Here is a 23,093-nt window from a genome sequence, read left to right on the forward strand (position 1 = left end):
ACGGTGTAAGCAGAATGGCATAGGGGGGTCACCCTGGGCTTGGACACTGCAGCCTCAGACAACTGGGGGCCCTTTGGTGCAGGGCTCAAGCCAGGGCACCCACGGGGATGGGAGGGGCAGCTGGAGAAGCAGAAGAGAAACTGCCTCTGGGGCCCGAGAGCATCCCTGGCCAGCGGCAATGCTGGGAGCTGGCGGCCACACGACTTGGCCTCCAGCCTCTGTGGTCCTGTGGGCACAGCTGGAGGCAGGCAGGGCGCCGGAGCTCCAGGGACGGGCCCAGGGCTTCCCTGGAATGTTCAGGGTGTCGGGCACATCCTGAGGTTTGTCTCACACACCATTCCATAGGCTCCACAGCTGTGCTGCTCGGCCTAGGGGGGAAACGGAGGCCCTTCGCCAAGGCCACTCCGGCCAGAGCCAGCCATGTAGACCCTTGCTGCCCCGTGGTGCAGCTGCCATTGGGGATGAGCTTGGAGAGCTGGGGTCTTGTTCCCAGCCCATGCCTTCAGGTCTGATCTTGGCCAGGGGAGCAGGCCATGCAATCAGTCTCGATCCCAGCTCTGCCCTGCCCTGCCCTCAGGGCGTGAATCCGTCCCTGAGCATCATGGGAACTCACTTTCCCCACCCGACACTTTGACAGCTCCCAGAGAGGGCTCTGGGAGAAATCCTGGGTCTCTGCCTGCTCTCTCCTTTCCCGATGCCATCTAGGTTGTGGCCAGGACTCTTGTGACCGTGGTCATGGCCACATAAGGATGTGTGGGACAGTGACTGACCACGTATACACTGGGCCCACAGGAAATCAGCACTCCATGCTGTTCTAGCCACTGTGGTCTGTGCAACCCCGCTCTACAGCGTCCCTGCTGCCACAAAACCACCCAATTTCTCAGAGCGCATGCCACCAGGAACCGACACACAACAGAGGACCCCCTCAGGACTCCCTGCCCAGCCCCTAGCTCAGCAGCTAGAACGCACCAAGTTGGACAGCTGGAGGAATGAACAGATAACACCTCAGAGGCCACAGCATGCACCTGGCTGACAGGTAAGCGATGTCCCATTCAGCCTCACATTTCCAAGGTACCCACCCACTTACCAGATGGGACAGACAAGGCCCCAGGAGCCCTGGGGACCTGCCGGCTGCACAGTGGAGGCCTTGGGGGCACACTGGCTCCTCCTTCTTTTGTGGTACCCATTAACCTTCTCTATGCCAGGCACAGCAGCAGGACCTCGGGGGCTATAGCCCACTCTGGTCACAGATCTGTCCTCCTCCAAGCAGGAGGTGAAGCCAGCGGTGAAGCAAGCCAGGCCCCACAGCAGGAGGGAGTTAGTAGAAAGCTGATACAACCAGAGAAAGGAGGGCTAGGGAGGCAAGGTGCAAAGGGACAGGGCCGCCTGCGAAGAGTGGCGATGGCTGAGCAGCCGGGGAGGCAGGGGGACTCGAGGCGGCTGTGCTGCCTGGGGATGGGACCCAGCGCTGACGCCTGGCACCTGCTGGCCCCCACGCCCCGACCTGCACCTGCTCAGTGGGGCAGATGGTACGCTGAGCAAGTTTCCATCCAGCCATCACCCGACCCACTGCAGAGCCATAGGTTGGGGTGGACACACCCGTGGCTGTGCCACAGTGGTGCCCACTTCACTGTGACCACTGGGCTTCCCCACTGCCCAGCCCAAGCCCTCTCCTCACTCAGAGCCCCGTCCTCACTCTCTCTGCCAGGTCTCACAGAGATGGCTCGGCACTGTCTGACCTGTCACATGATTGATGTCTGCTTCCCCTGCATGGCCTGCAGGGGGAGTCGCCATGCTGCAGTCTGTGCTGCCACAGTCCCCAAGGGGTCCAGCACTGGCGCTGGCCCCGGAGCTGACCTCGGTGCTGCCTCCCTCAGAGCAGACACCCACCTTTTCACCTTTGGGTCCAGGAGGTCCGAGGGGTCCCACGGTGCCTTTGTGTCCCTGCAGACAAACAAGATGGAGGCGGGGCACGGGGGAGTTAGGACTCCGGAGGAATGAAGGACAGGGACTGAGAGAGTCACGGGGCTGTGCAGCCGGGCCTGGCTCTGCCCCAACCCTCCGCATGTCTCTCTGAGCCCTGGTCTCCCCAGAAGTGGGACATGAGTTTCGCTCAGCCACCCTTGGGGAGGTGCCAGCTTGGGTGACGGTGGGCTACTCCCTGCTGTGAAGAGCAGTTGGGGTCTCCCGGGTTGGAGCTCAGGCATGGTGGTCTCGCTGTCTGTCCCACCCCTGCCCGTCCTACCCATGGGCCCCCGGGGCCTCCTGGAGCAGGTGCAGGGAGGTGGCATCTGCTTACATCGTAACCAGGCAGTCCTGGCTCTCCTTGGGCCCCCATCCGTCCTGGAGCACCCTGGGAAGGGAGGAAGCTGTCGTTGGCACAGAGTGTGGCTCTCACAGCAGGGTGCTTCTGGCCCCCACTAAGCTCCACTGCCCAGGGGACAAAGTGGGCAGCAGGTGACCCCAGCCCTCCTTTCTGGAGCACTCCATGGCCACCCTTGGCTGTTGTCTCCTGGGATTTTCACACCAGTCGAACAGAACCCCTATTAACAATGAAATGTTGCAGACCTACAGTTAAACCCATTGTATCAAAGACAAGTGGCTAGAGCTTTGCCTGTGTTTGCCTGGTCCCTGGGCTGGGACCCCCCCCCCCACCTGTGCACCCTGTCCCCACCTCAGCATGCAAAGATTTCACCACAGCAGCTTGAGATCGGCCATGATGCCATGGTCACTGGCAGACACCACGATCATTGGCAGATGCCACAGAGCAGTGCAGGTGCTTGTCACACACCGCCTGTCCCCCCTCCCTGGGGTCAGCGGTTCTCCCAGCAGCTGTCAGAGCCCCCCATGCCCCTTCCTCCAGGGCAGCCCGGCAATGCCCTGAGATGCTGTCATGGTCTTCCTGGGCCCTGCAGTGGCTTCACCCTGATCCCCCTGCACCTGCTTTCCAAGGGCAGCTGTCCCCACCCCAATAGCAGGGCTTCCTCCTCTGGGACCACGAGAGCTTCCAAAGACCCTAAGGCCCCTCACGTGGCAACAACAGGCTGTGTCGTCTGAGCTTTCCCGGAGCGACGGCCGCACCTCTCTGCAGGTCCCCAAAGGGTCGAGGAGTTAAAGGACAATGAATCATGGGACACCTTGGGATGGTGACAGCCGGGTGTTCGGCCAGCGGTGGGAGTGGGCAACAGCTGTGCAGGGGAACCCAGTGCCTCCCTTCCTGCCCTTGGCCCCCCTCCTTCATGCCTGACTCCCCCACTGCAGCCACAGAGTCCTCACCGTTGGTCCCAGGCTGCCCCGGGAGCCTTTGGGGCCTGGCATGCCAGGGACTCCAGGGTCTCCAGGGACACCCATCTCGCCCAGCTGTCCTTGGTAGCCCTTGGCACCCTGCGGTGGGAAGAGAGACAAGCTGTGAGCAGGCCAGCGTGACGGGCGGGGGCAGGGACCTGGGCCAGCACAGCAGGGCGGGGAGCCTACCTTGGCCCCGGTCCGGCCCTTCTCGCCTTGCTTCCCTGCCTTTCCTTCAGGACCCTGGAGGGAGAGGAAGGCAAGAGCAGGAGAAAGGTTAGGAACAGACGTGAAATTGAGGCAGATCCATCCGGTGCCTTCTGCAGCTCGGTGCCCTGTGACCTTGAGCATGACCTAACCTTCCCATGGCCAGCTTAAGGATTCCACTGGGGGACATGGGAACAGCTGACAACAGTGCCTGCCCACAGGAAGTGCTGGGACCAGCGCAGGGTGGGGCTTCTTCAAGCATAGCACCTGTGCAGGCTCTACTGTCACCATGGTTACCGCCAGGCACTCTCCAAGCACTGAGCTCTCTCCATGTGACAAGCACTGTTTCACTCTGCTGCCAACCCTGATGTCAGGCCCAGACTGGGTCAGCAAGGGACCCAAGGGTGCTGTGACCTGCCCAGGACCAGCAGTGGGCAGCAGAGTCTGTTTTACCCCAGGCCCGCCGGGCTCCATGGCCAGGGACTCTTCCACCACCCGGCTGAGAGTCCCTGGTAATGGCACCGGGCAGCAGGAGGCATCTGCTGGGCTCCCGCGTCTCAGACAGATGTGTCACTTCTGTATGTCCCTGGAGGCTGTGGCCCAAGGCACCATGCTGAACTCTTTCTGGGGTCTCCAACAGGCCACCAGCGGAAGCCAGTGCTCAGCAGGGGTGAGTGTGTGTGAGTGTGAGGACAGACCCAGCTACAGAGAAGGGCGAGGGCCAGCCCTGGGCCAGCCGAGCACGGGACACAGAGGGGTAGGGCAGGCCGCCCTTGCTGGCCTGCAAGGCGCTTCCTGACTGCAGGCCTCAGTGGAGTCAGGCAGCACATGCGCCCTGCTGGCAAGCCCCAGAGAGCTGGCTTCAGTCAGTCCCTCTGGAATGAGCTCTAGGAAGAGGGAGGTGAGGTCCCCTCTTGGAACGGGTGTCGCTGATGGTGACAAGAGGGTCAGGAAAGCAGGTCCTAGAGGAACAGGGAAACACGTGGGCCGGCCCAGAGAGCCTTGATGCCTGGGCACGGCTGTTCTGGAGCAGGGACACTGTGTCCTCTGTGGGGCCCAGCACGTGGAAATTATGGGGAGGCTGGCTGCGATTCTGCAGGAGGGAGAAACGTCACTCAATAGACACGCATGGCAATGGTGACTGCGGACGACGCCCCTGTCCCAGGTCCACACTGGCCTCAGGAGGGCGGGACAGAAGCCTTGGGAGGGTGCTGGGCTACCCGCATGACCCTTCTCTGGGCCTGTTTCCTGGAGGTCTTGGGCCAGCGCCACATTGCCTGATACAGGGCCTTCAACCACATGTGGCTACTGAGCTCTGAAATGTGGCTCCGGTGACTCAAGAAGTGAATTCGCCAGTTTACTTAATGAGCTGAAATTTCATTTAAAAGCTGATATGCAATTCAGCTACTGGAAAGCTTTTACATGTGTCAGGAACAATTCGTGTACATGAAGGTACACACCTTCAACAGCAAAATTATCAGGGCCTGTGCTGGGGTGCAGTGGGTTAAGCTGCCACTTGGGTCACCAGCATCCCACACCAACGAGCACCGGGTCAAGCCCCGGCTGCTCCACTTCTGATCCAGCTCCCTGCTAAAATGCCTGGGAAAGCAGCAGAAGATGGCCCAAGTGGGAGACCCAGATGGAGCTCTTGGCTCCTGGCTTCAGCCTGGCTCAACCCTGGCTCTTACGGTCATTTAGGAGGTAAAACAGAGGATGGAAGAGCTCTCTCTCTCTCCCTCTCCCCTTCTCTCTTTCTCTCTCTCTCTCTCCCTTTCAAATAAGTAAGTCAATAAATAAATAAAGCTTTTAAAAAGTCATGAGATCTAAATATAGATCAAGTATTTCCCATGAATATTTACATCTGAGTGGGGATGTGCTGTGTCAGCAGATTTCAAACAGTACAAAGAAACGGAATGCCCAGTATTTCAATGATTTTTATATTGCGCATGTGTTGAAATGATACTGTTTTGGAAATCTGCACTGAATAAAACCTATTACTAACATTCATGTCATCTGTCTCCTTTTACCTTTTTACAACGTGGCTAAACGAAAATCCAAAATGACGTGTGTGGCGCGTGCTCTGTTGCTGTTGGACAGCGCCGCCTTGGCAATCCCAAAGTCTCCGGCTCCTCCAGTTCTGAAACCCGAGCAGCCCTCGCCGCCTGCCCCATGGGCCAGGCCCTGTGTTTGCCCCCGGGGCCAATTCTCGCTTACTGCTCACCACAGTGTGGGGAGGAAGACACCGTTCAGCCCATGTCTGAGCTAAAGCAACTAGAATCCGGGGGCAGAAGGTGCCACCTGTGGGTCACCTGGCTGCTTAGAAGGGAGCCAGGGACCCCTGCTTTTGGGAGCAGCTTTGTCTTGAGCTTGTGCTGGCTGAGCTGTGGCTGGCGGGCTCTGCTGACTGCTCCCTTGGAGGGAAGAATGAGTTAGTAGCAAAGCCCATGGCATGGGCCAGGGGACAGGCCCCATGCTGGTTCTGCTGGGCCCTCTCCCACCCAGAGTGTCCCCACGGTGGAAACCCCCAGTCCAGGCTGGAGCCTTCGGTGGGGTGAGGCTGTGCCTGGTCAGGGGCACTGCTGCCTGGATGGGGACACGTTCTGAGGGATGCAGAGTTAGGCGCTTGTGTCGCTGTGAGGACATCAGCGCCAGAGTGCAGGACACATGCCACAAGGCGATGGTGTCACGGCGCGACTCTGGTGGAGCCAATGTCACAGATGCAATCCACGCCGAGCAGGGCCCTGTTTCATGGCATGTGACTGTGTATGTGTTTCTGGAAAGCCCCTGATGACTCAAATTCTATTTTTAAACATCCAGCTATTCCCAGGCCACAGACCAGGAGGCATCTGTCCTGCAGCCCTGGGGCCTGGGAGACTCAGGGACAGCCTCTCCCCACCCCCACCACACCGATACACACTCAGGCTGGCCCCAGTGACTCTTTCCAACCTCAGCGTAGGAGAACTGCAAGTGACAGCAAAATACCGACAGAACCACAACTGCAACTATTGTCGCTGCCTTCACCTGCTCCACCAGTGTCATTACCATGCCACCATGCCACTACCATCACCATCACCATCACCACTATCACCATTCATCGCTACCACTATTACCATCATCATCACCACTACCACTACCAACACTATTACCATAATCACTATCATCACTGCCTCCATCACCATCATCACCACCACTATCCCCATTATCATCTTCACCATCACCATCATCATCACCATCACCACTACCAACACTATTACCATAATCACTCTCATCACTGCCACCATCACCACCATCACCATTACTATCCCCATTATCATCTTCACCATCACCATCATCATCACCATCACCACTACCAACACTATTACCATCACCACCATCACCACCACTATCCCAATTATCATCTTCATCATCATCATCACCATCACCATCACCACTACCAACACTATTACCATCACCACCATCACCATCACTATCCCCATTATCATCTTCACCATCATCATCACCATCACCACCATCACCATCATCACCATCACCATCACCATCACCACCACCAGTTACCAAAGCCACCACCATCACCACCAACATTACCTAGGTCATTGTTATCACCACCACCACTATCATCAGCTTCTAGTCATTTCCTCCTCCAAATCCACAGAGAACTTTTGAGATTTCCAGTGCATTTTCTAAAGTGCCTTCTCATCTCAGGCTTCCTTCAATCTTTACAGATGAGAAAGGGCCAGGGAGGGGCAGTGATTTGCCCCGAACCACACAGAGAAGAGGTTGCTTCAGTCACAAACTTGGGCTCAGCCTTGGGATTCTGCTTCCAAAGCAATTTTTGCCACACATGCTGCCTGTTCAGAGTCATGATGCTCACAGCTCACTATAACTTGGGGTAATGTTAGCTGGCTATCCTTCCAACCCCTCCATCATGTCCAGGGCTGGGCCAGAGAGGGCGAGGAGAGAAGTCACACAGCAAGTTCCTGATAGAGAATCGGGGCCAGGGCCAGCACCCTTGCAGCTCAGTCCCCCCACCCCCGGCCACCCTCTGCACCCCTGAGTCAGGTCCAGGGGCGCCTCCTGGCATGGCTGTGGGACCAAGCACCTCCTGTGCTCCTCCAGTTGTTGGGTGAGTTCATTCCATAGCAGCTGTTAGGACATTAGCGCTTCAGTTCTATTTTTAGGAAACAAATGTTTCCCCACCACCCGCAGTTTGTTGCAGGCTAATCTGGACCGGTCCTGGGTGAGCCATGGGAGCCCTCCAGGAGGAGAAAGGCTGTCATGAGCAGGCCTGAATGCAGGCTGGACTGTTGGGCAGGCAGGAACTGCTGGGCAGGCAGGAACCTCGATCTGTGCACTCAGGACTGAAGGCTGAACAGCGCCGCGGGGAGGCGGCTGGCAGCCAAGCGGCCATCTCACACCTGCTGGGTCCGGCTCAAGGCACGCACCTGCAGGCCTGGACACTCACGTGTTTGTCTGTGTGGCCACCTTGCCCACTGCTCCCAGGCAGGGCGAGTGAACCGCCCCACCCACCCACCCCCAACATAGCACACATCCTCCTCAGCCGTGGAAGCTGCCCTGGCCCCATTCCAAAGTCAAGTTCATGTGGTCAGTCTAACACTTGAGATGCTCCAAAACCAGGCTTGCACCTGCCACCTGCCTCACAGCTCTTCAGCCAGAGGCCTAGATTTCTACTACATGGGAGCAGCGTGCAAGCCCCAGCCCTGCCATTTCTACTGTGTGAGTGTGGGCAAGGTCCGCAACCTCTCTGATTGTTGGGAGTTGGGTGGGATGAGGCGGGCAGGGGCCGGGTTTGTGTAGGGCAGAGCAGCGTCTTAACCTGGGAGCCATGCACAGTTGAGTAGGGGAGGGACATGGCCAGAGGAGTTCTCTGGCCAAGCCCCCGGTGGAGAAAGGACCACGGCAGGACATGCTCAGGGTGCTGCTGCCCAGAGACCTCTGGCCCGGCTGCCTGAACAGGCAGGGGCACTCCCCACAGCAGGATCCCTGGGGCCAGGACGCAGCCTGCACACTTACCCGGACTCCGGTGATGCCAGGGGGGCCAGGGGGGCCCTCCTCGCCCTTCAGCCCTTCCTGGCCTTTCTCACCACGTTCACCATCAGGCCCGGGGTCACCCCTGTCCCCCTGGATCGCGAGGCAATGAGGAGGGAAGAGAGAGAGAGAAATTAGCCCTCAAGCCCATCCAAGCCCCTGACCCTAGGTCTCCATTCTCATATCCTCTGCCCACCGGTCTCTGGGTTCACCTGGCAGTGCCCTGTGCTACCAAGAGGGTCAGGGCAGCATGGGCAGCTGGCAAAGGGCACAACCCAGACAGGGCGGGAGCCACACGTCCTCAGCTCTGAGAGAGGCCCACGGAGTTCACAGGAAGGGGTCGGATCAGGGAGACGGGATTACTGCTCCCAGCTGACACATGGGAGGACGAAAGCCCCTCAGAAACAACTCTGTCCAGTGCTGTGCACAGAAATCGTTTGTGACGACGGCCGGAACAGCCACGATTGCTGCGTGCCAGGCTCAGGAGGGAGGCGACTACTGCAAGCTAAGGAAGCCGCTCATCAGCAAGCTGAGCTCTGAACACATCCCCCAGGCGGGCTGCCCGGTCCCGCCGTTCCGGCCCTTGCTCCTGTCTTCCTCCCCTTGGGCACCCAAAGTTTTGAAATCCATGTGTGGTTTTCTCCTCTTTTGGAGCCCTGCCCTGGATAGCCCTGACCATGTGCTGACTGCATCTGGGGGTCTCTGACTGAACCCTCACAGAAGTCCTCAATGGAGGAGCTCTTTTCATCTCATCTTACAGATGAGCAAGTCAAGGCCGAATGGAGTTGTCATTTGACCCAGAGCAGGAGGGGCAGAGCTGGGATTTGAAACAGCCACTGAGACATTTGGCAAGTTCCTGGCTTGGATGGGGGGGGGGGGGGGGGACACCTACTTGCAGTTACTGGGGGGTGTTCAAGGTCTGCTTGGGACTTCAGGAGTGTGGGGCAGCTGGGGTTGTATCCTGGGAAAGGCAGCCTTTGGCGTGGGTTTTGGGAGCTAAGGGCAGGCTACTGATGCTCCTCTGTGAGCCCTGGCTTTGCAGAGCGGTTTTGAAGTAAACAACCCCACGTGTCCCCAAGCCTGCCCTGTCTCATCACTGTCCCCTTCACTTGCTCCTGCAGAGATGGGGCAGGCCGGGCCCTGGCAGTGTGGGGCAGGGCCAGAGCAAGTACGAGAGCTGTGAGCTGGGCAGTGGCTGCAGGGGGCAGAGCAGTGGCCATCAGCAGGGCTGGTGGGCTGCGTGGGTCTGTGGCCAACTGGCACAGGGCTCTGCTACCTGCCCAGGAGCCCTGTGCAAGAGGGCATGGAGTCCTGGGTACAAGGAGGGGATGGGCGAGGGGAGGGGACATGATGGGGACAGCAGAGGGCATCTCTGCCGGGTTTGTTTCACAGCATCACGCTTCACAAAGGACACTGACACACAGGTGTGTGTCCAGAGGAGGGCAGGGCCACAGGGCTGCTGGAGCCTGGGACTTGGCCTGGCTGAGAAGACAGGCTAGGGATCATGATCACTGAGTGCTCACCCTTGCCTGAGGCCTGGGCTCCAGGGCCAGGGGTCGGGAGTAGCCGGGGCACCTTTAGCTTGTGGGGGCGTGGCCATGGATGACCCAGGTAAGGGGCAGATGACCCCAAGTTGGGGTATGGCCCAGCACAGAGCAGATCTGGGCACCAGGCTGGGTTCTCAGGTCCTTCCCACCGGCATTCTCGGATTCCAGCCATAGCCTGCCATGAAGATGGGGCTGGTCCAGGTGCCCATCACAGACTCCCCAAGACAGAGCCCTGCTTCTGGCTGGTCAGCCCGGCTACCTGCTGCCCTGCCGCTCAGAGGCAGGCAGCCTGCTCCTGGCCCTGCATGAGCCCAGGCCCCACTGATGACTCAGACCCCCATGGCCTGGGCTGCTACACAGCTGGAGTGGCAGCCCCTATGGACCCCATGCAGAATGGCAGAGCATGGGTGAGCCCCCAGGTTCTGGCTCCCCACGTTGTCTGCTCAGGGGACAACTCCACCCCTGCGTCTCCAGGTCTTGCTGCTTTCACTCAACAGCCATGTGACCCCGGGGCAAGTCTCAGTAAAACAAGGATCCCAGGGAGGCCTGGGAGAGGGGAACCAGGCAAGAAGCTGCACAGGGCATCTGGCGCATGGGCGCTAGGCAAGGTCCACTGTTACTGGTCACCACCACCATGGGCACCATCAGCTGGCTGTCACCAAGGAGACAACGAGCACAGAGGGACTCTATGGTGCGGTGCCCATCAAGATGTTCTTTTCACCATGAAGGCGATTCCTGGACAAACACCGTAAAGCAAACCGTCCCTCCTGGGATTTGTGTGAAGATGCTGTGTGAGTGACGGCTCTGGTTCAAGGACTATGGGAGAACTGGCTGTGGAGGGAGTGGAAGGGGGCAGAGCCAGGGCCATGGAACTGGGAACAGTGGAGGAAGAGAGAGCGCATGAGGCAGCGAAGCCCGGAAGACCCCTCCTGTCCCACTCCAGCACAGGTTCCCAGGAGAAGAAAGGTGGCTGCCCAGAAGTGGAGCAAAGCAGCACCACGCCGTGCCTCTGTCTCCTAGTCCGTCAAGTGGGGTCGGTGATGGTCCTTGCTGGGAGGAGTAAGCGGGGCAATTCATCGGGCAATGCTTGGTATACAGAGCGTTTCAGCCACAATGCACGCCAGCATCATCACACAGTGCAGAGCAGCGTGCCCTCAGCAAACGGTGTGGAGGAACCGGCAGAGGCTCTGGACCCCGCTGCTCCCTAGGGGTGCATCAGGGCTGGGGAAGAGAAAAGGCAGATGGCGACAGACAGGGGGCGCTCTTATCCTCGCAAGAAAAACACCAAGAGCCTGCAGGAGCCTGTTCCTAAGGCATTCTGGGAGTGTGGGCACCAGGGGACTACGGAGAGCAGGTAGAGGGCATAGGCCTAGGGATGGGGAAGCTGAGGCCAGAGAAGGGGGTGCCTACCTGAGATCACATGGTAGGTGGGTGGCAGAGGGGACCCAAGGACGAGGCAGAGGGGACCCAGGGATGTGGAACATGGGACTTTGGGCTGGGGAACTGACTTGCACAGTGGGACATCCCAGCCCTGGGGGCCAGGCTGGGTCAGAGACAAAGGCCAGAAACTGATGGGGGCCAGGCTGGGTCATAGACAAAGGCCAGAAACCGAGGTGGGGCTGGGAGGTCAGAGAGCGGGGCCTGCCCGGTTGCCCACCCACACTTCAGCGGAGCCCATGCTTCCTTGAGATCCCAGCATTTGTGGCTGACGGACTCTGGAGCGAGCAGCAGGCCCAAGTAAAGCCAACAGGTTTGGTGCCTGTGAGTCGTGGGTTTGAACTTCAGATCCTCCACTCACAGCAGACCCTGGATGACCATACCTCTGCCTTCCTCTGAGCCTCAGTCTTTCCCCCTTTTAAAATGGGTACATGGAACAGCAGAGCAAGGAGAGGGGCTGGGGCCACACAAGTCCAGATTTGGGTCCTGGTTGTCAATCACTGCTGTGTATCCGTTGGGCAACTTGCTTATTTTCTCTGAGTTTGTTTCCCCACGGGAAGACAGGATTTCGCTCAAAGCACTGATGGGCGTGACATCATCCAGGGCTTAGGGCAGACCTGGCACAGGTATGACCAGTCCTCCCACGGGGCCTCGCAGGCACGGCTGTTATTCCCTCCTCCACCTCTGGGGAAGTTTGGAAGAGAACAGAGAGTGGGCGCTCAGGAGCCACCCGTAGCCAAGAGAAGCTGACGTTGGGAGAGGAGCAGCCAGGGAGACAGACAGGTGAGGGTCCCAGGCCCCAGGTCCACCTCAGCAGGCAGCCAGGGGTCCGATCTCAGAGCTTGGTGGGAACACACTGGGCTTCTGGGAGGACACCTAGGTTTTGGGTGGGAGGGCAGGGCCTAGCTAGGTCCCGCCCACGGGGCACTTACCTTTAGCCCATCGGGCCCCATGGGGCCGCTGTCACCTTCCAGGCCAGGCTCTCCCTAGAGACAGGGGAGAAGATAAGGAGACATTACTGGGGAGGGGCCGCTCTCTGCCACAGGACTTGGATCCTCGGCAGTGGGAGCTGGGGGCCCTGCACATAGTGCATGCACAGAGCCACAGCTGAGTTAGTGAGTGAGCAGGGGATGAGGTCCCACACTCAGCTCTCTAGGAATTGGAAGCAGACCCCAGGCGGCTACTGTCAGCAGAGGTGTGGAGTGGGGGCTACACGGAGTCAGCTTGTCACAGAGTCGTCCTGGACCTGTGTCTGGGAGGTAGCCACAGCAGGGGAGGCCGTGTGGCCCAATGGTTCAGAGCAGGTGCTGCCATGAGACAGGCCTCACCACCACATCGCGGCTTCCCACTCGCTGGCTTTTGACCACAAGCAAACTGCTCAATTTCTATGGGCATCAGTTTCTTTGAAAAGTGGGCTGATAGCACTGCCTTCAGGGGTGGCAGTGGGGCACACACAGTGCAAGCACCCCACAAATGGAAGCCATCTGAGAGATGATGCCTGGAATTGGGGCAAGCCCTGCTTGGTGGAATCCCATTTCTCAGCTGAGTTAAGGTGAGGCCAGCCCTCGAAGGATGTTGCCAACAAGCGTGAAAACCATAGCAAGAGCCTTGGTAACCTTCAGACCCTCAGCTAGGCACCCAGCTGCCTAGCTGGACATGTCCCTGATGCCTGGGTTCCCTAATGCCGATCCAGTGAAGTTAGGGGCTCTCTCTGCTTTTAGAGCTCATTGCAGTTCAGAGCCAGAAGGGGTCATCACATGTGGGGATGGCAAAGCTGTGACAGGTGTGCAGATTCTGCTCTTCCTGCACCCGTGGCAGACATCACTAATCAATCCACCAACCATAAGTTCCAGGACACAGGCCTCTCCCTCACTGCTGTGTACTCAGTGCCTTGAAAAAAGCAACTGACTCACAGTGGACGGCCCATGCGTGCTCGTCATTCTCTCCCACTGAGCCTCCGTGGACCCTCAAGATTCCTGTTAACACAGCCCTCCAAGCCTCTACTGATCAATCTTCACACCGCTGTCTCAGGGCACCAAGCTCCACCAAGCTCCAATCAAGGCTCCTGGAGGTGGCGTAGAGCCCTGCTCTGCCCCCTGCCCACAATCTCCCTCCAGACTTCCCAGGGAGAAGGGATTGGCTTCCACTTACCCGCTGCCCAATGAGGCCCTGCTCCCCAGGGGTGCCCAGGGGTCCAAGGTCACCCTAGGAGAGACAAACACAAGGTGAGCCACCGTGGAGCAGCTGCCAGGCCTGCTTCCCCCAGCTCTGAGTGAGGGTTGGGGACGGGCAGTGCGGAAGGGCCTTCTTCCCATGGATCAAAGGGAAATCCCAGAACACCTGCCTGAGCTGCTGTTCCAAGTCAGCCCCTGCCACAGGCTTCTCCCACGCTAGGGCAGAGGGACAGCCACCAGAGCCACTGCCACCACCACCATGCACAGGGGTGGTGGCAGCAGAGCTCGCCTCCACAGGCCTGTTCTAGGGGCCCTGTTAATGTGGGCACCCCTGACCGTCCCCACAGTGGTTTCCTCTTGGACATGAGGCATGGGGAGCAGGCCCAGCCTGAGAGAGCTAACCCGCGACAGCCTTGGGCCTGGAGGCTCAGGGGGCATCTGGCGCAGGCGTGGGGCTCACCACCCCCCTCCCCTCCCCTGGGAGACTTGGAGGAGGAAGCCCTCCTGAGCCAGAGTTGAGGCCACCAGCTCTCTAGAAGACTCCAGAAAGAAGGGTCTTTCTCATTCTGGGGGTTCCGGCCTACGCTCCCGGCTGGCATTTGGGGGCATAGAGGAGGAGGGAGGCAGAGTTCTGAGCGGCCCCCAATGGGACAAGCCCACTTCCACTTCCAGCTGCTTGCTCTGAGGGCTGACTTCCTCCCCTGTCCTGGAAGTAAGCCAAGCGTGACAGCCCCAGGCTGCCCCAGCTCCCTCTCTGAATGGCAGGGAGACCCAGAAGGGGTGTTCGGTCTCCAGGCCCACAGCCCTTCAGCCTGGATCCCCTGGGCCTTGCCTCCACGATGGCCCAGGCCAGCCAACATGGCTCCTCGGCCTGGCCCCGCCTGGATGGGGACTGGGGCCACCTTCCCACGGCAGCGCAGGGAGGGAGCGCTCCCCAGAGCCCAGGCATCAATGGGCGCCTGTTTCTCAGCAGGTAATGAGTGGCAGCAGGGCTGAAATGCAGATGCTATCACCCGAGGCCAGGAGGTACGGCTGCCCCAGCGTGGAGGCGGGGGCAGGTGCCAGGGAAAACAGCACCGGGCAGGGGGCAGGGGTGGGGGCCCCGGGCCCAGCGGGACACTCGACGGTGGCCACGGCCAGGGCCCCCGCTCCCCCGGCCAGGAGCACAGAGAACCCATTATCCTGGCACAAGAAAGGCCCATTTCTCCTTCACAGGGAGGACGCGGCCGCCAGCTGGGAGCCAGTTTCAACAAGTCATTTTTCTCTGCTCTCATCCCGGCTCACCTTCATCCCGGCTTCCCCAGGAAGGCCTGGTTCTCCCACTGCACCCGGCGGCCCCTAAAAGAAAATGCCATGGGTCCCTCCTAGGGCAAGGCCTGGCCCCTGGCTGGATGTGAGGGGGATAGGAGAGGGCAAACAGTGCGCCTGTGGTCACCAGCACGACACATGGAGGCGAGTGAGCCAGGCTGCAGCCTCTCAGAACCTGGAGCTGGGACTAGGGGGGAAGGGGGGTGGTCAGGTCCGGGCTGGCAGAGCCTCAGGACTGCCCGGCGACAGTGGCTGGAACCCTTTCCCTCCCACACGAGTGTGGTTGACCACAGCGGGAGCCCTGGGCAAGCGCGGGGAGGAAGATGCCACATTCATGTAGGGCCGGCGAGGAAGCCCAAGGATGCTGCCTCCAGCCCTGCTCTCTGTGGCTGAGCCGGCATGGCCAGGGTGGCCAGGGTGGGAGGGGGTCCTGAGTTAGCCCCACTGGCACGAGGCTTTGCACACACCCTGGGGCCTGCTTTTGTCCTGGGGATGAGGCCCAGGCATCGGGGACCCTTTCCAAGTCCTTGTGAGTGGCCCCCAGTGGGGTGGCGCTAGGCCAAGTGCCAGGAAGGGTAGAGATGGGGCATTACCGCTTTTAGGGATGCGTGAAGAGCCCTGGCTGCCCCCCTCAAGGGCCCCTGCACCCCTGCATCCTGCTCCCCACACCCAGTTCTACCTTCTCTGCCTGCGTGTTCACCCTCCCTTCGCTGTAGTCCCCAAGCCAGGGCAGGGAAGGGCACCTGGCAGGAGCAACGGCAACAAACGGGGGTCTCTTACCACTCACCTTGGGTCCCATCTCTCCCAGAGGGCCTACTGGCCCCTGGGGTCCCTGAGGGCCCTGGAAGACACACAGACAAACAGGCAATTGGGAGAAGGCAGTCTGGGAATTCTTTGGGGTCTGAGGCTAAGCAGCCACTTTGGGGGATCAGGGTAGAAGGTGGTAAGGGAGGGACCTGCAGAACCAGGGACTGTGCAGCCTGCACCCAGGGCCTGAGCCTGCAGCGCCCGCCTCACCGTGCCCCGCACTGCATCCCAATAGCAGACCTGCACCTTGCTAGTCACCAGGGTGAAACCCTGCAGCCTCCCCTGCCCAGGACCCTCCTGCTCTCTGGCCTGCCTCACTCTGGCTCCTTTCACCTCGGGTCCACCTCTGAGAGCCCCAAGCCCACCCAGGGTTCACAGGTGATTCCTGGGCCTCTAGACATGGGAGTGAATACAGCAGTGGCCCAGGGTGTGGAAGCCCCCTGCCCACCACCTGCAGTGACCTGGGATCCATCCACCAAGCCCCTTGAGTTCTGTCCCCTCCCTGCTGTCTCCAGCAGCTTCTACACAGGGCTCCCTGACACCTGGGCTGGCCCCCAAGTCCTTCCTTCCCAGGGCGGGGATGAGGGGCACCGCTGATCAGGCCCCCCAGGGCCCCAAGCCTTTCCATGGCTCCTTGTTGTGCTGTTGGCCTGTGACCTCCCCCTGCCCTCCGGAAACTGAAGCTTTTACCTTCCTCCCTTGCACGCTCCTTCAGTCCTGCCTTGGCTAAGCACTCTCCATACACTTTCTCATTTCATCTTCACAACAGAGCGGCTGGTGGGGGACAACTGTTCCATTTTCCCCATGGGAAAACAGGACAGAGAGCAAGCAGGCTGGGACTCAGACCCACAGCCCCTCAGCCAGGGCCCCAGCCACCTGCCCAAGGCCCAGCCCTTGCTCACTCCTCTCCATGTCTGAGCACCTGGCCCCTACCCTGGGTGGGTGGGCCAGCTGAGGCCAGCTTGCCTGGGCAAAGGTCCCAAGAAGAAGGAAAAAAGATGCATACCGGTTCTCCAGGGAGGCCCTTGGTGCCAGGCGGGCCCGAGGGGCCCGGGATGCCCTGCAGAGAGAGACAAAGGTGACTGGGTCCCTCCGCAGCCGTCTGCACCTGCCTGGCCCTGTGAGCTCAGGGTGGCCGCCACAGTGGACTAGGGGCCCAGCCCACTCCCACAGGGGAGGAGGGGTACTGGAGGGGCTTCAGTGCAGGGGTAGGCAGCTAGGACCCTGCAGCTTCCTCACCCCACCCCAAAGTCCCCCCGCAGAGGGAATTTCAAGAACTGGCAGGACTCACAGGGAAGCCTCGTGCGCCCGAGTAGCCTCGCTCTCCAGCTGCACCCTGGAAGCAGATTTGGGGGTCCTTAGAGGTGCACAAGGCAGGGGTGTGGAGGGAGCTAGGTGAGCTTGGCCTTGGCCTGACCTACCTGCTGTCCAGGCTGGCCCGGTCTGCCCTGTGGTCCTGGAGGACCCTGCAGGAAGCAGAGCACTTGAAGGAGGGAGACCATGCTTAGGAGGACCACTCCCCAAAAAGGGACCCAGGAGACCACAGCATGCACCCTCTCCCCACTGTGTAGGTGGGAACACTGAGCCCCACCCCATGGGGTGTGGCTCGCCATAGCCTCCAGGTACACAGAAGCCTTTTCCGTTCATGCAGGCAGAGGCAGGCCCAGCTCTCAGCGGCCTGGTGGGGCTTTGAGGGTCCTGGTGCTCAGACTCCTGACCCAGCACGGGAGGCATGAGGAAAGGCAGGGTGTGGGGGCTGGTACCTTCAGGCCCCTGGACCCCTGCTCCCCAGTTGGTCCATCTGGTCCTCGGGGGCCCTGGAACAGGAAGAAAGGACTAGCACAGTGGACAGCAGGGGTCTCCCTCGGGCTAAGAACCAAAATGGCAGGGCTGCCCAGCGCCTGGGCCTCTCTGCACAGCATGGGGCCCAGTATCCTCCCTCTTCCCACGCACCTGCCACCTGAGGCAGGTCACCTATGCAACACCTGTGGGATAGCTCTGCACACGGCACAGCAGGGGCGGACTTGGCTGGAGGCCCAGCCCTTGCAGAATGGGGCTAGGCATGAACAAGCCTGTTTCAAGAGTCCCCCAGCTAACCCATCTCGCAGATGTAGAGACTGGGGGCCAGAGTGCAGAGACATGTAGCCAAGTCGCCCAGATGGCTCTTCAGGCTCTGCTGTTGCTCCTTGCTCTTCTATGGGGGGCGGGGGGAGGAGACAGACAGAGGCAGATCTGGGGAGGCTCTGCAGGTGGCCAGATGTGTAAGCTAAATGGCCCAGCTCAGAGAAGGAACTGACGTAAGGAGAGGGCAGGACCAGGGCAGGACTTGCAGCAGGGAACAGCGATCAGGCTGCTGCTCCCTGGGGCACTGGGCTCAGGTCTGACCCCCAGATAGAGGCTAGTGGAGTCCCTCCCCTGTGCCCCTTGCCCAGATGGGAACACCGAGTCTCAGCCAAGGTGCCCCTGCACATCAGCAGTTGGGACTCCCCACAAGTTTCCCACTGCCCCCATGGCTGGGGTTTGTTCTGGAGGGGTTGAGGAGGCCTGGGCTGGGGGGGGGCAGGGGGTCCTATGCAGGCGTCTGGCCAGCTGCGGGGACCAGCCTATGACACCCCCAGACCAAAGCACTGGGGATGTGTCTGAGTGGGGACATGGAGATGAGGACAGAAAAGGTAAATGAGGGAAAGTTACTCACAAATCAAACAAGACATTCTGAATTAACAACTGAACCTGCAAAAGTGAAATTTCCACAGAGCAGCTACCTGCGGCTCCCAACACAGCCCCTCCACACCACAGCTTTAAAGGGTACCTCAGACTCTCAGGGACACTGGCAGGTCACATGTTGATCCGGGGCCACAGGCCGGGTCGGGGGCACCTGGTGAACTTGCCTATGGTCACACAGCTAGCAAGAGGAAGAGCTAGAACTTGAACCTCTGTCAGCTTCTGCCTATTTCATTTCACAACTGCCTGTCACTATTGATCGTCATAAGAGTGAGCCTCCCATCACTGGGAGTATGCAAGCCAAAGCCTGGAGGAGCCTGGGTTGGGGAAGAAGTGTGTAAACCCCATCTTATCTGGGAGACCCACAATCCCCAGGGCGCTCAGAGAGAAGCTGGGGACTGATGTGGGGGAAACAGGACCAGCCCCCAGCCCCCCTGTCTCCATGTCTTCCTGTGCAGAGAGAGGGGCCAGGGCAGCTACAAACCCTGACACTTGCTCTGGGCCACTCGGCAGCTCGTCCCCCATCCTGCCCCTTCCCTCCCCAGCCACGCTAGGGCAGGCCATGCTGCTGGAGGCAGGCCTGGGTTTCTCTAGGAGGCACATGTCTGCTGTCTTATACGAGCTCCCCAAGGAAAGAAGTTTGTAGCCACAGCTGGGGCTGCCCTCCAGCCAGGCCGGGAGGAGAAAAGCTGGCCAGTCATAGCAGTTTGTGGAAAAGGGATAGAGGAACGAGAAGGAAGAAAGGCGAACTCCATCAGCCCGAGGCGCTTACTAAGCTCAAGATAGTGATTGAATCGAGTGATTGAATCCCCGCGGCCATCTCACCAGGCTGGTCCTGTTGTTGACCCATTTTGCAGAGGCCCAACAGGAGGCTGGGAGAGTGACAGTGGGTGGCCCCAGGCCCAAGGGGAGGAGCCAGGAGGCAAGGCCAGGCCTGCTGAGCTCTCTCCCTGCCGTGGGCACCCCTTGGAAGGGGCCGTGCCAGCTACCCCAAATAAGTGATAGGAAAAAGTCTCAGAGAGGTTAAGAAACTGGCCTGAGCTCCCACAGCCAGCAACAGGAAAGGCTCAGCCTTGCCCCTAGGCCTGCCTGACCCAAGCCTCTGCGCCTTCGGCAGGGGAGGGAGGAGCCAGACCCTACTCAGCAGCCCCATAGAGGGTGGAGCTTCCACTTGGTCTCAAGTTCTCAGAGCCCATTCTTTCCAGGGCTGGGGGTGAGTGGGAGCAGGACCCCTCTCACACAGAGGAAGGAAAGCTTGCAGACCCCCACAGCACAAATGGGAGAACCGAGGTCCAGAGAGCAGAGGGCCTTGCTAAGGGCACGGGGCAAGCCCAGAGCTGAGCATGCCCAACCTAGCAGGGAAAGGGGCCGTTTGCCTCTGAGACTCGGATGGGGTCAGAGCCTGGGTCTCCTCAAGCAGGAAATGCATCCTTGAAACCATTGTTGGGTGCCGGGATGGGTTTGGCAGGGGTGGGGGTGGGGGCCGGGCCGATGCAGCCCAACCTCCAGTTCTGTGGCTTCCTGGGACACAGGGCACATGCACGGGTCAGAATGGGCCCCAGCTGTCCTTGGGCCTCAGCCCACTCAAAGTGACCAGGAAGACATGGGCACAGGGAGGCCCTGGCAGGCCGGAGGAGTGTCCCTCGCCTCCCCTCTATCTCAGGTTGACCGCTCTGGCCAGCTGGGTCTGGGGAAATCCACGTGAAACTCAATCCTGAGAATAAGCACCATGGACTCCCCTGTGTGGGGCTCACTTACCGGGCCTGGGTTGCCTGAGCTGCCTGTTTGTAATAACGCTGCGTGGCCTGACACCCGGGCCCCATTGGCAGCAGGAGACCATTACACAGACCTTCTCTGCATGACTGGAAATGAGGCTGGATTCTGTGTGTGCAGGAGGCACACTCGCCAGGCCCAGGAGGCATGCTCCCCAGGTTCGGAGCCCAGCTCTGCCCCTGACGCTCCTGCGTGACAGGCAGTGCCTGGCAGAGTAGGTGCCGCTGGTTACCCATGCTTCAGGCTCTACGGGGCTCAGGCCAGCCCTCGTGCAAAGCGCCCTATGGCTGAGTGCTCCCCCAGGAGCCCAGCTGTGGCATCTGGGGCCCTGCCTGGCTTGGTTCCTGCTACATCTTGGCCTGTGCCTCTCCCCTGGGTCTCTGGTGATCGTGTGGATCCCTAGACATGCCACCTCTTCTCTCACCTTAGCGCAGTTCCCCTGCCAGGCCCTCTGCCCCAAACTGGGCATCAGTTCAGCTCTGCTCTCTCCTGGGCAGCAGGACAGGGGCCTCCTCTGGGCTCTTGTGCTTCCACCATCCACCTGCTGATAACCCTGGTGTGGCATCGCCTGCATCTGCCCAATGCTCTGGCCTACTGAGGGGTCATGAGGACAGGCAGGGTCACCTCTGTCCTGTTCTCTGTGCTCTCTGTAGATCCGCCACCAAGGGCACAGGAATGAGTGAATGAACAAGTGAATGAAGCAAGCACTGGTCCCAGAGAACCTGTCTGCGCCCATTGGATGGCAAGGCCTGAGGCTGAGAAACGGGCTGGAAAGATGGCTGGGGGCCCCCACCAAGCCGGAACCTTGCCTGGTGCTGTGAAAGTGGCGGGGCCAGGGCCCAGAGAGTGATGTCGGGCAGGGGGTTCCACTGCCAGCGTGGGCCTGACTTACCCGGCGTCCCTTGGCGCCCCTGGGGCCTGGCGGGCCTCGTGACCCCGGAGGACCCTGCGGGGAGGAGAGAGTGTGGAGAAAGCTTTGTCAGGAAGCGAGAGTGACACGGAGCTGGGAGTGTGGAGGCAGAGCGCGTAGCCTCAGCCCTGGCTCCCACAGGTACCATCTGCAGGAGTGGCTGCCACCCTGGACACGGCCCATGCCCTGGGTGACCTGGGGGGCAGGCCCTGATCTTTCTGGGAGCCCAGGTAGCAGAAGGAGGCTCTTCCAGGATAAGCCGCATCCTTCCTGCTAATCTGAAACCAACATGGAGAAGTTACGCCGCCCCTTCAGACCAAAGAGCTCCTCAGGCACCCTCCTCCTCCTTTTCACTCCCACATGGGCCCGGAAGGCGGTGGCCCAAGCCCTGGCCCTGAGGCCAACGGGAATATACCACGCTCCTGCCCCAAGGACAGCCCTGGGGCAAGTGTGGGACGCAGAGGGAGCCAGGTGAGAGGGATCAAGGAGGAGGGTGGCGGGGCGGAGATGGGCCTAGGGGCAGAGAGACCGGAAGCCACCCAGTCTTCTCGGATTTCTGCAGGAAGGAGAAGGGAGATGAGGTCAGGAGACCAGGCGGGGTTGGCTCTTTGTGCCAAGCCCTTAGGGATCTGGTGAATGGACAAAGGATACATGAATGAATCAAGACCTAAGGGCAGGAGAAGGAAGGCGGAGAGCCTGCCTCACTTCTCCCCTTCCCGTCCCAGGCCCCACTGACGGCTGCAGGGCTCCGTGCTCAGCACAGATGCTCACACAGGGCGGGATCCTGTAAACCGGAAGTCTGCCACACTGCAGACAGAGGCCCAACACCTGGGGGACCCAGGGACACTGCTGCTCCTACTTCTCCCCTGCCCGCCCCACCCTGGCCTCCAGGCATGCAGGCCCGGCTGCCACCACCCAGCAGACCTCATGGGTGCCGGCCTAGCCCAATAAAAAGGTGGATCTGACTGCCTGACGGAGCAGGGCACGAAGGCTGGGTGGGAAGGGACCAGGTCCCAGAGCGAGGGCACGTGATGCGTGTCTGCCACACCTCAGCGGCCAAGTCTTGACTCAGAGGCAGTGGAGTGGCCGACAGACTGGGCTGCGCCAGGGCACTGCACACAGCTCATGGGAAATGCATTAAAAGACGAGTTTATTTTGAAGCAAAGGAAATGCAGACACACGAGGGGCCCTGAAGAGGTCCATTTATAGGCATGTTATTAAAAACAAATCGGCACGGATTGCAAACATTTGTGCATTGAAATAAAACTTAACTCTGAATTCCGGGCTCCATGAGCTTTCTAAAGCATGCTCATTGCACCAAGGAGCCTGTGTTCAAATCCCAGCTCCGTCCCCTACTTCCCGCGTCGCCTAAGGCAAGCTGCTGAACCTTGCTAGGCCTCACTCTTGCCACCTAAAAAATGGGCCCAAGAAAAGTCCCTGCCTCCTGGAGCTGCTGGGAAGGCAGAACGGCACGGGAGGCCTTCAGGAAGAGGTGGCCGTGCACTCCCTCCCAGCCAGGGCAGGGCCCAGACGACATTGGACCCAGCTCTGGTCCCTGGGGGCCCCCTGCAATGGGATAAAAATCTTGACTGACCTCAGGGGGCTACAGGAGAACAGGGATGTTAAAGGGATGTTAAAATGCCAATCAGCTGGAACCAGCGTTCCTTTCGCGGTGATGCCTCACTTCTCATGGTGTTAATTACTGTATCTAACAAGCAGCTGTTACGGTTGGCTTCCCAGCGCTTTCTCAGTGCAGGAAGTTTGCTGAGCACGCCATCCTGCGCCATCCTGTGCATTTCTCCTAACAGTCTCATGGGTGAAGGTACTAACACCTTGCTAACTTACAGAGGAGGAAACCGTCACCCAGCCTAAGCAGGG

The 23,093-nt window shown here is 59.9% G+C and overlaps 1 protein-coding gene across 3 annotated transcripts in view; it reads right to left on the minus strand.

The window, feature by feature from the left end:
• The window catches only part of COL27A1 (collagen type XXVII alpha 1 chain), a 128,156-nt gene that overhangs the window by 19,175 nt on the left and 85,888 nt on the right, over positions 1–23,093 (minus strand). For all 3 annotated transcript variants that reach the window (XM_062207706.1, XM_062207705.1, XM_062207704.1), the window contains 14 exons: positions 21,198–21,251; positions 17,575–17,628; positions 17,233–17,277; positions 17,103–17,147; positions 16,818–16,871; positions 15,792–15,845; positions 14,981–15,034; positions 13,674–13,727; positions 12,455–12,508; positions 8,524–8,631; positions 3,475–3,528; positions 3,277–3,384; positions 2,300–2,353; positions 1,891–1,944 (listed from right to left, as the gene is read on the minus strand). In XM_062207706.1, coding sequence (XP_062063690.1) covers positions 1,891–1,944; positions 2,300–2,353; positions 3,277–3,384; positions 3,475–3,528; positions 8,524–8,631; positions 12,455–12,508; positions 13,674–13,727; positions 14,981–15,034; positions 15,792–15,845; positions 16,818–16,871; positions 17,103–17,147; positions 17,233–17,277; positions 17,575–17,628; positions 21,198–21,251 — 846 coding nt within the window. The remainder of the gene's footprint in view (positions 1–1,890; positions 1,945–2,299; positions 2,354–3,276; positions 3,385–3,474; positions 3,529–8,523; positions 8,632–12,454; positions 12,509–13,673; positions 13,728–14,980; positions 15,035–15,791; positions 15,846–16,817; positions 16,872–17,102; positions 17,148–17,232; positions 17,278–17,574; positions 17,629–21,197; positions 21,252–23,093) is intronic.

This window comes from Lepus europaeus, chromosome 12 (assembly GCF_033115175.1).
Source record: "Lepus europaeus isolate LE1 chromosome 12, mLepTim1.pri, whole genome shotgun sequence".
NCBI lineage: Eukaryota > Metazoa > Chordata > Mammalia > Lagomorpha > Leporidae > Lepus > Lepus europaeus.